Source organism: Polyodon spathula, chromosome 3, assembly GCF_017654505.1.
Source record: "Polyodon spathula isolate WHYD16114869_AA chromosome 3, ASM1765450v1, whole genome shotgun sequence".
Lineage (NCBI taxonomy): Eukaryota > Metazoa > Chordata > Actinopteri > Acipenseriformes > Polyodontidae > Polyodon > Polyodon spathula.
Genome location: NC_054536.1, coordinates 80,970,909 through 80,983,131, shown reverse-complemented (window position 1 = coordinate 80,983,131; position 12,223 = coordinate 80,970,909). Strand labels below are relative to the sequence as shown.

Genomic DNA, 12,223 nt, shown 5'->3' with positions numbered 1-12,223 from the left:
CCTGTGTGTCTCCATAAATCAAGCAAAAGTAAGATGGTCCCGCCCCTCAAACAGAAGCATAAACTTGGTCATTATTACCCTGCTTTGACTTTACGACATCGATACGGCATTTACGACACGGCGAGACACAAGCCATGCGTCATGTGCACATGCTGTGTGTCCAAACTGCAGCACCTGTCGTGATCGTCCTGACTTAGAGTAGCGCTTTTTTTTTTTTTTTTTTTTTTTTTTTTTAATTTACTTGTTGTTAACAATGTCTGATAAGAGCAATAGACTCAAAACAAAACCTAAGCTGTGAACTCTGTCACGAGGGGCTTAACTTCAGGCGATCGTATTTCCTCCTAGGAATAGTGCAAACACACAATGAATACGTCATTGGAAAGCCCTGAGTCTACTTTTAAACAAGCCAGGTAGGTGTCTGACTGATATGCGCGTAATCACCGGGCTGAGTGTAAAGAGTTAAATAAATATTTGCATGAGTACAATATAATGGGTCATTTTTGCAAAACTATAATATCTGGCTGAAAAGTCAGGAACGTAACCCCAATTTATAACATTGTTCTTATGGGAAAATGTGCTTCGACTTACAACGCTTCAACTTACAATGCGACTTTCAGGAACCAATTGTGTCGCAAGTGCGAGGACTGTCTGTATGTGCAATAAATATAACATATCTTGTTATGTTATTTTTATTGCTGGTTCACAGACCCAGATTAGCACTAATCTTGGTTTACATTACCTAAATTAACATTGGGTAGTCCAGCACTAGTACTAAAATCAGGGTCTGTGAAACCAGCCATTTAAGTGCATGTTTATGGGGACATGATAAAAATGCTTACTGTGGATTAAATGTGCTTAAAATGGAAAACAAATGTTTACAAACTTTGCGAATATCAGGCTTAACACTTCCCAATACCTGAAAAGTCGTCATTTTCATTAACATAATAACGTTAAGCCCTAAAAATAACCTGCTTAATGTGAACCGCTCATAATGTGAAAAGTGCTTAATGTGCAAAATGCATTTATGTATTATGTATCCCCCCATTTAGTGAAATCTAATGGGATTCATTATTTTAAATAAAATGCATTCAGATGTTTTCTAATTAAAGACAAAAACACCAGTGACAAAATAAACTGCATCTGCGCAATTTAATTACAAAAGTATGATTTATGTTAGGATAATACTGGCAAGTGCTACGCTTCATGGCCAACTTAGTCAAAGCAATGAGCAATCCCCTCGCAAAATCTGGGCCTCACAAAAATTTGTGGTTTTGTACAAAATTTGGTAATTTCCAAAACGGCACAAGACAGTTGCGAAGTTGAAAAATAACTTTTTTGCTCAATTCACAAATGTGTTTGTTCCTCGCAAAACCACCTGCGCATTCGTTACCAATATAGCAGAAATACACAAGTGCTACACATGAATGCACTGAATTGGAATACTACACAACAATGGACTGTTAACAATACCCTGTCAAGCAGCTATCATAGGTGCACCGTACATACCAATATTCTTTAGACGAGTCTACACTCAAATGTAACCTGCACATGGAATGCAGAATCAAAGCTCAACACACATCGGTAGGATTGGCACCCCCACACATACATAAATAAACCACTAAATGGAGAAATGAAACAATGGACCACAGGATAATGTAGGCTATTCAACATATAACTTCAATACAAATATATTGTAGCCACTTGCTAACTGGATAAGTGTCAACATGAAGGAGACTGACAAAATATCTCTGTAGTTTCAAATTCCACTATTTTACAGAAACACGCCGGTGTTCTGAGTAGCTCCGACCCGTGTTCCTTACACTACACATCAACATATTTACAGAAGTGTGGACTGTAAAACAAACCAATGATGCTGAAAATACTACTCTATTTAGGAAGCCCCACAGACGGGAATCTCAGCATGGAGCCGGCCAAGAACACTGCCTGTGAAAATACAAAACTGAAAGATCATAACTGGATAAGTCTCCACCCCCAGAGTTAATACTTGGTGAAAGCACCGTTGGCAGCAATTACAGCTGCTGGGATAGGTCTCTACCAACTTTGCACACCTAGATTTGCCAATATTTGACCATTCTTCTTTACAAAACTGTTCAAGCTCTGTTTCCTGGGGAGCGTTGATGGACAGCAATCTTCAAGTCATGCCACAAGTTTTCGATTGGATTTAGTTCAGGGCTCTGACAAGTGCCCCAGTCCCTGCTAATGAGAAACATCCCCATATCATGATGCTGCCACCACCATGCTTCACATTAGGGACAGTGTTCTTTGGGTAATGCACTGTGTTGGGTTTGTGCCAAACATAACGCTTTGCATTTAGGCCAAAAAGTTCAATTTTTGTTTCGTCAAACCACAAAACTTTGCCACATGGCTACAGAATCTCCCGAGTGTTTTTTGCACACTTCAAAACGGGACCCAAGGTGAGCTTTCTTGAGTAGTGGCTTCCTTCTTGCCACCCAACCATACAGGCCAGATTTGGGGAGTGCTTGGGATATAGTTGTCACATGTACACTTTGACCAGTCTTGGCCATAAAAGCCTGTATCTCTTGCAAAGTTGCCATTGGCCTCTTGGGAGCCTCTTTGATCAGTCTCCTTCTTGCTCGGTCATCCAGTTTTTAGGGACAGCCTGATCTAGGCAGGGACTTGTTGGTGCCATGCACCTTCCACTTCTTAATAATCGTTTTAATTATGCTCTAAGGGATAGTCAAGGCCTTTGATATTTTTTTATACCCAACCCCCGATCTGTGCCTTTCAACAACTTTGTCTCAGAGTTCTTCTTAAAGTGCCTTGGTACTCATGGCTCAGTCTTTGCTTTGAAATGCACTACCCAGCAGAGGGAACCTATAGGAACAGCTGAATTTATCTGAAATCATCTGAATCACTACAATTTAACACAGGTGGAGGCCACTTAACTTGGTGTGTGATTTTGAAGGCAACTGGTTACACCTGAGCTAATTTAGGATTGCTATTACAAGGGGGGTGGACACTTATCCAACCAAGCTATTTCAGTTTTTATTTTTAATACATTTTCTACAAATTTCTAGAATATTTTTTTCACTTGGAAGTTGGGGGGTAGGATGTGTAGATAAATGAAAAAAAAAAAACTATTTTAATGCATTTTAATTCCAGGCTATAAGGCAACAAAAGGTGAAACTTTTGAAAGGGGGTGTAGACTTTCTATAGGCACTGTATATACACACACATACATACATACATACATACACACTTGCTTGACAAACCTGGGGGGCAATTACTTCAACATAAATAAAACAGACTGAATGGACAGTAGAAGAAGAAAGGAGCACCTTTTGTACATTTTACATTCAAAATGCCAACAATTTACCAATACAGTATAAGCAGTGTCTTTGATATTGAAATCCATGTGAATGCAAGGTAAACTATTGCTTGATCAATCTAGGGTTGATATAAAAGTAAAGCTTTCCTGCATTATACAGATAGTTGTTTAGTATCTGCCAGCTCGTCTGTTACATACCTACGGTATGTACTATGGTACCTTGTGGTACTCTTGATTCTGTTTTGGGAGTTATTCTTTCAGCACCAAGAAAAATGTGCTTGGGAAAGTAATTAGTTTTCTTTAGGTCCAAAAGAAAAATCACGATTGCAGCTTCCCTGTTTAATTTTTAAGCATGTATTAACACTAGCAATGCTGCTATCACAATTGTTCTTTTGAATATAATCATTATATAGATGTGGACGGAACCTTGCATGATAGCTGGGTGTTTTCGATTGTTGTAGTACCTCGGAAATCGCCTACATTTGACTTCAGTAATGTGCGCAGAGTTAAGGCTTGCTTTTTAAAAGCGTTGGTTGGTGCCTCGCAGAACTGGTTTTGTGTTCCTGTGCACATACTTTCGAACATGGTAGGACCTCGTAAATTGTCGGCCACTCCCACCAGATTGCGCTATGCATACATTATATTTGTGCACAGCACAAAAACAGATTGTGGAACGCAAAAGTAGTTTCGAATATGGCAGATTTTGCGCATAACTGCCACTTGCGACACGCTTAATCCTCTGCGTGGTGCACCAACCTTTCAAATATCTGGGGTCATATCTGCAAAATTAGATTTTCAGCACATTAAGTACTTTTCGTATTATATGCAGTTCACATAACAAGGTGATTATTATACTTTGTATGTTAATGAAACCCATGCATTGTTATTAGATTTCAAGGAAGTTAACTAGTTTCTGCTTGAGTGGGGTTCACTGTCAGATACTTTATTGTCCATTGCAATTCAAGTATATTTTTATTACGTAAAACATTGTATACATTGCTGTTTTACATTATGCATTTTATTCACAACTAACTTACCACCGTTTACAAACTCTATATCGATTAAATATATTTTTAGTTGATACATTTTAAATTTAGCCTATTTCTATATGTAAAATAAATGTATGCTGTAAACATCTTCCTTGTGCTACTATGATACACAGGCCATCAACTGTAAATAGTGTTAGCAAAACTGTAACATTACACAAATATATTTGTTTATTCTGTCATTGGTTGCAATTGATTAAATGGCGTGTTCCACTACCAGCAGCTCTCGCACACTTTTCTAGGAAGCCTGATAATTTCAATATTATGGAAGTTTTAGAGGTGACTCTTCCCACTTTCATCTCAGCTGTGCTCCAACAACATAAATGTGGGTACAGAATTATACATGTGACATGTAACTGTGCTCCCGTGTTTGTTGCACCTTCTGATACACGCAAAATTTGAAAAGTAGATCAAAAGATTCAATGCATTCTATGCACCCATCTTCATCATCCTAAATAATGTGTAAATGGGTGCACGTTACAATCCAAAAACTGTTAATATGGTATATCAGTAAATGGAATTCACAAAAATCCCAATCTGTGCATTTGTAAACGGCATCCTTCAGCATAAATATGTACACTCATTTGGTGTAGAATGACCCTATTAGTATGTCTAAAAAGTTTAACTTAACAAAACAAATAACGTACTATACATATGAAAATTTAAAGTTTAAATATATCCCAGGGCAACACAACAAACATCACAGCTACCAGTTGTGTGTGTCATGTACACACCCCTTGACTACACAACCAAGCTCCTGCTACTTACCTGGCAATCAAACCTCTCATTGTCTCTTTCAGCTCAAAATAAGTATGCACATAAAATATTAAAATGAGAAGTTTGCAAACAAAACATTAGGAACATATAAAGAATACAAAATAACTTAACAGAAGTTTGTGTCAAAATGCTGAAGAGAGAGAAAAAAATAGACAAAGCAAAAACAAATACAGAACGGGATTAAGCACAGATAAAACAAGCTATTTCAAGATAAGGACATTTCTCTGAAACTGGTGTTCTTTTTTGGTGTCTATTCAAATGATGCAAAAATGGTCAGAGACCTACATACTGCAGATGTTTTATTTCCATAAAGTTGGTATGCAATGGGCTTGGTAAGTCTGTGGTGGTTTTGATGTAAAAAATACCACCGCTATTTTCATTCCAACTGACAGGGTAAAACACTTACAGGCTTGTGGTAAAAAAGCTTGCCGTTGAAGTATAAACGTTTAAAATCATACATCACATACTGTATACCATGTAACTATAAAAACTATAAGGTGGAAACATTTTACTGACCAGTAAAAGAAGGGATACTTTGTCAGTATCAACAAGTCAATTAAATTACGTCAGAACATTACAATATGATAATATGTATACACACATTGCTCATGAACACAGGATTCCCTAGAGCAGAATTAAACTCTACTGGGCACAGCTGGGACAGACTGGACCAACTATACAAAAGATTTACACTACAGTGTCTCTACGTAGTTAGAAGAGGTACTGCCTTTTCCCTTTAAAATGCTCAAACAGAATAAAAGGCACAACTTACATATACATGTACTTGTCGAGTTTTGCAGCAAAGTGGCGAGGCATTTGTCCACAACCATAATAATTCCGATCGTTCTCTGGGATATGATCCACATCATGGAAAACAAGACAGTCCCAGTCTAGGTCCTTCATGGCTTCTTTAAAACCAACATTAAACAGCATGGCACGATTAAAGGGCTGGGTGCCACCCTAGAAAAACAAACTGGCATTACAAAGTGAAGATGGAGAAATTACACTTGTCTAGTATTTTGATAAGCAAAACCCTGAATGCAAGTTACATTAAAAAAAACACACCATAAAACACACATTTAGAGGAATTTTGCTTCAGTATTTATGTCTTACGATGGTGTGTTTTACTAAAACTAAGTTTTAATTCTAGAACCAAGTTTGTTACCAATTACAGGCAAGATCAATTTACTTTGCTGAATGCTTTAAAAAGTTAAAACTAAAACAAAAGGAACTTGTGATTCTCTTTCCATATGTTCTGCGCTTCATATCTGTCAAGTATACCATGTGTGTGTGCGTCTTACTGTAAAGATTTTTTTTACATGGAAAAGTAAATACACCTGTTAAACATATATACAAGTTATCTATACTATGCACTGCATAACACTTTTCAAATGTGGATTAATTCTTAATTTAGTAATATGATTTAATCTACGTTTTGCTTTAAAATAGTAGTAGCTTAAATGATACACTAGATGTCAGTTCTCAAACAAAAATGGTGAAAAATGACCCAATAAAAAGGTTTTTACCTGCTCAATGACATAGAAGGCAAACTGCAAACGCTGTCTTTGGAGCATAGGAATTAAATGTCGAAAAAGTATTGGTAGATGCTCATGACGGTTGCGGAAGGGAATAAGTATTGCCACCTGACAAAAGTAAAAACATGCACTGGCTGAGGGCAAGTGAAGACAAAACAAGAAAAATAAACAACTGCTTATTCAACTAAATGATTTACTTCCTTTGTAGAAAAAGCTCTGCAAATGCCCTAAAGCATGGGATGTCAAAGAGCCCTGGAACCTGTTTCATAAAGTGCTTCTAACGTTAAAAGCTAGAAGACTGCAAAGGTTGTTTCTGTGCTGCTAGCTAGTATGATCCTAGGTGATGGGAATGATAAATGTCATGGTAACTGTACTCATGTGCACGACATTTAAAAAAAAAAAAAAAAAGTTACAGGTGGAGTATAGTTTACTAAAAGATTATTATTTTTTTAAACCCAGATGTTCGACTCCCCCCAGGGGAAATATTACAATATACAGAATATATTCAATTAAAAATTAAAATTTTAGAAGCAAATTGAGAGAGAGAAAGAGATATACGTTGCACACGGGTGAGCTATTTAAGCAACACATACCTGTAAACTGTTGCTGTGATATCCCTTTCTGTTGATATTACAAATGCTCCTTCTGTGGTGGTGGTGCTAGGATTGTGAAGGAGGTACAATCTATCCACCCTAGACCATTTGGGATGTTTGCACATTTATCGAAACCCTGTTTAAGCCTTTGATCTTCAAGATTGAAGGGAAACTGGATGTATTTCCTATCACTGGCATGGCTTAGGGAGACACAGGCACTGATTCCTGAAGCGGTCACCTTACTATTGCCATGTAAATCACCAACATTTCTTTAGCCAGGTGCATAAATTGCCAAAGCTACATTAACTTGTGGCTTTACTGGTATTCAAAATGTCAAAATTCTAGCATTAAAATTTAGACTAGTTTGCATCACGATGATCGCATTTAAATCTAGCAGATTTATTCTGTTCCAAAATATTCAGTCAAAATTCTGTTGACTAAAAACAGTAGCTAAGCCATGATTAAAAGTTTGCTATCATCGGTCAGTGGAATATGGTATTTATTCATAATTGTCAACTCTTTCTTTTGATGTAAAGTTAGCCACTAGAAGACCTCTAGGTTTAGAATGTACTTAACAGTATCAGAACGCTTACCAGCGTGTTTTGCGAGACTCTCTGGAAAGCCGTTAGAAATGTATTAGCAGCATTCAAAATATGTAGCTAGGGCTTCAAAATTACTGATACTTAGAATTCAGTGAAAAGTATAGAAGGATGCCAACTAGTCATTGCATCTAGTTCTAGAGATATTGCATCTGTAAAGAATTTCTTTAAAAAAAAAAAATAGAACTAAGCCATGGATGAATAACAAAATCCTACAGAATTAGATTGAAAGATCAATTCCTAAATATTTTTTAAAAAGATAGGAGTAAAATTAAACTCAGACTTTTGCAAATTGAGGAATAAAGTTCAAAGAGATTAAAATGTCAAAATTCAAAAAAATGTATGGCAAAACCTGAAAAGCTTACAGTGAAAAATCTAAAAATCCATTTTATGTGGTTTTGGAAATTGATGGTGAATTTTGTTATGATTCTAACAAGGTGGCTAACATTATGAATACTTTCTTATCGAATATGGCTTCTGAGCTGGTTAACAAATTACCAAGTGCACCTGAGAAGTTGAATACCAAGACTGAGATATGTAAATACTTTTATAGTACTAAAGCAGTTACACTAAATAGTTTTAAATTACAACCTGTATGTGACAGTTTTATATATGAACAACTTTGTGGTCTGAAGCACTGGGCTAGATAACATTCCTGATCGATTTTTAAAAGATGGTGCCAGTGAATTAAAATTTCCTATTGCACTTATTGTAAACTTATCTATTACCACAAATATTGCACCTGACGACTTTAAACTAGCAAGAAGAACAAAAGAGGAACTTGGAAATTACAGACCTGTTAGTATTCTCTCATCAGAAACCAAAATATTAGAAAGATCAGTATATACTCAAAGTTATTTAATAGTTAACAAAATATTGCATCAGTTTCAACCAGGATTCATTGGTGGATTTTCTATAGATACATCACTTATTCATCTTACAGATTATATTAGATCTGAAATTGACAAAGGTAACTATACAGGTATGGTACTTGCAGACCTACAAAAGGGCTTTTGACTATTGATCATAATGTTTTATGTGAGAAACTAGAAAAAGTGGGTGTATGGTCGATTATGTGGTTCAAATGATATCATATCTTAGTAACAGGAAACAGTTAGTCAATGTCAATGGCGTTGAATCAAAGTTTGGAGTATTTATTGTAGAGTACCACAGGGAAATATTTTAGGCCCTTTGTTGTCCTTATGTTATATTAATGACATGCCAATAAGTGTTAAATGCAAGCTTCTATTTTATGCTGACCGTGCTATATTAGTATCAGATAATGAGCCACAAGAAACTGGCAAAACATTAAGCTCATAATTAGAATCATGTAATCAATGGCTTATAGACAATAAATTATCATTGCATTTGGGAAAGACTGAAGCTATCCTTTTTAGCTCAACCAAGAGAAAAAGAAAACACGCTGTGAACTTTGTCATGTCATGCAATAATTTATACATATAAAGAAAAAGCTCTGTTAAATATCTTGCTGTTATCCTGGATGAAACAATGTCAGGTGATTTTATGGCACATGAAATTATAAGGTAACTCATCTAAAATTTTTGTATAGGCAAGCTTGTTTTTGTACTAGAAAAATATTTTAAAAATGGGTCGGTCAAGCTTTAATTCAATGGCATTTTGATAACTTTTGTTAATTTTGTATCTTCTTCATATATTCGACAGAAAGAATTGATTAGTATCGGATTTCAATGTCAACGACAGAGTCAATCAGTTAAAACTAAACCATGGTTTCAAAATTCATAATCATTTATCAAGTCATTATTTACATAACAATTTCAAGAGGGTAGTAGAACAATAGCTATTCTACTAGGAACAGTATTTAAAACTATTGTGCCAATGGTAAATAACTTGACATAACTTGAAAGAGGTAGTAGGACAAGTATTCTACTCACTATTGTCCAATGGTACAGAGATCAGCTAGGATTCATATTTCTCACTGGCAGAACAAAAGTCGAATTACTGTTACCCAAAATTGTCCTGAAGGCAGTTTTGCAATTAAGTTTAAGACAGGAGTTAAATAGCATTTTTATCTAATAGGAACTTCAGATGGAAGAAACAATGTCTTCCTAAATGCCCCTGTAAAGTAAAGTTATACAGTAAAGAAAAATCTGTCAGACCAAAGGCGATCTGGGGTCGAATTCGCGCATATTCTTGTTATTTTTATATATATATATATATATATATATATATATATATATATATATTAGATATATATATATATATATATATATATATATAATAACAATCAGAGCATGGATCACACAACTTGTAGTTAGCAAGTGGTACGATATCAAATGGGGTCTTGCTCTGGGATTATATAGGATTTTCCCCTCATTGAATACATTAGAAGTCCCCAAGTAAATCTAGTCATCACTTGGCCTTGACAATTTTTAACTTCTTGCCAAAAAATATTAGAACATGATTTCTTCGCTGTCTTTTTCCAACTCCTCCTTCTTCTAAAAAGTCAGGTGGACCAAAGTTCACAGAATCCTTGTTATAATATAATACAAGTATATGTGTATATATGAGAGATGTTTTTAATATTTAACAGCAGCTCTATTTGATTATATTAAGCTGGGTCAAAAAACATGCTGCACTTAGCCGCATATTATGTTCCCTTTTCAGTGTGTTGTCAATGGGCCAGTTTAACTTCATATACAAATGTGTGTTAAAGTATGGGACAAAGACTGCCTTTGAATAAGCATTGTGATCAGTTCAGTTATTTTCATTTAAATTCAGGCTATAATAAAACATGTTAACTATAATGTTAACATGTTAACTTCTACTGCCAGGTTTTCTTATCATAGACCTTGGATTCAAAACTGCAGACTACAAGTAAAAACTGCCAAAAAGAACCTTCCACATCTAGCATCGTTCTGCTTGCAAGCAGATAAGGGCAAGGCTATTTTTCTGTAGGTTTTTTGTGTACAAATTTTTGAATACAGTATAAACTTTATTTGTCTAATATTCCTATAAATCTATATATAAACTAAACATTTATATTATTTAATTTAATGGATACTGTAATGTCTAAAATATGTTCTGTTTAGCTGGAGAAAGAAACTGAACTAATTCTTAAACCGATTAAATTAAATGCTCACTCCTGCTTTTACAGTCTATTTGTATTACAGGAGAGCCTTAAATAAGCAAAAACACTTGTTATTTTAAATATTATGTTTCTTATTAGACTTAACACATTATTTCTCTTCAGAGAGTTTTGTCACTTATTAGATCAGAATACTTTTTATTTCAAACTTCTATCCTTAGTAACAACACAATCAAATAAAGTCAAATAGGTCTTTTTAGTTTAAAAAGGATTACCCTTTTGTTTTTGCAATACCTAGCCTCCGTGTTTAGTTCCCACAGATGCCTGCTTCTTTCAAGGTTACCGGCTTCCACACGCAATAGACTCATAAGCTTCCAAGAGTGTATGTGCACTAATTACAAAGGCACATAGACAAGTTTTTTTTTTTTTTTTTGTTTGTTTGTTTTCTAACATTAACACTTGTCCAGTTTTCCAAGTTCAAATCATCGTAACCGGTTCATAATTTGCTGCAATATTATATATGCTGGTTTTATATTCTTTAAAACAGAGTATAATTATTACAATATTCTGACGGTGTCAGTTAGTACTGAACTTTTCATTTTTAACTAATATGTTTTCAACAATAATACTGTTATTTGTATAACAGTTTAACTTTAAATGATTTTATAACATGTATTTCTAATTCAGTTACTTCAGTATAACAGTTGCTCCTAGAAATGGTAATATTATTTTACTGAATTAATTGACCCTTTTTTCTCTGTTCATACAAAATCCAGTTGAAGCAGGTTGACATCCTAGCCTTTTACCAATTTTTTTTGGTGCCGATTAGTACGAGACACTTCCGTATTTCCGAAAGTAATGAAAGTATCAAAAGAAACTGGCTACTTTTTTCTCATAAAACTGGAAAATGTTAACAAGGTCTTATGAGAAAAACCTGCCAAGTATGACTCCTTCCAACAGGCTCTTTCATAGACTGCACATAATATTTTCTAATGGTTTTACAGATCTATTTGAAAGGAGTCTATACAGTATTATTACAACCATTGACAAAGTATTTCATATTATTTCAACCAATACAGGAAGTTTAAATCATCCAATTCATGTCTAATAACTCAGCACGTTCAACAGGATTCGAACTCTGCCAGGCTCAGCTCGGACTGGTTCTGTGAACACCATGACAGGCCTGTGCATCCAGAGTTTTACATCAGAGGTGTGAGCAGCCAGGGCCATTACCCTGATACCTGCAAAAACTTAAATTTCTATATTTCCATCATTAGTGGGAAGACTTCAAATAAA

At 35.1% G+C, this 12,223-nt stretch overlaps 1 protein-coding gene across 1 annotated transcript in view; it reads right to left on the bottom strand.

Annotated features, from left to right (window-relative positions):
- LOC121313482 (beta-1,4-galactosyltransferase 6) overlaps positions 1–12,223 on the bottom strand; it is a 42,919-nt gene that overhangs the window by 16,550 nt on the left and 14,146 nt on the right. The window contains exons 5-6 of the mRNA XM_041246087.1: positions 6,660–6,776; positions 5,906–6,093 (exon numbers count right to left, since the gene is read on the bottom strand). Coding sequence (XP_041102021.1) covers positions 5,906–6,093; positions 6,660–6,776 — 305 coding nt within the window. The remainder of the gene's footprint in view (positions 1–5,905; positions 6,094–6,659; positions 6,777–12,223) is intronic.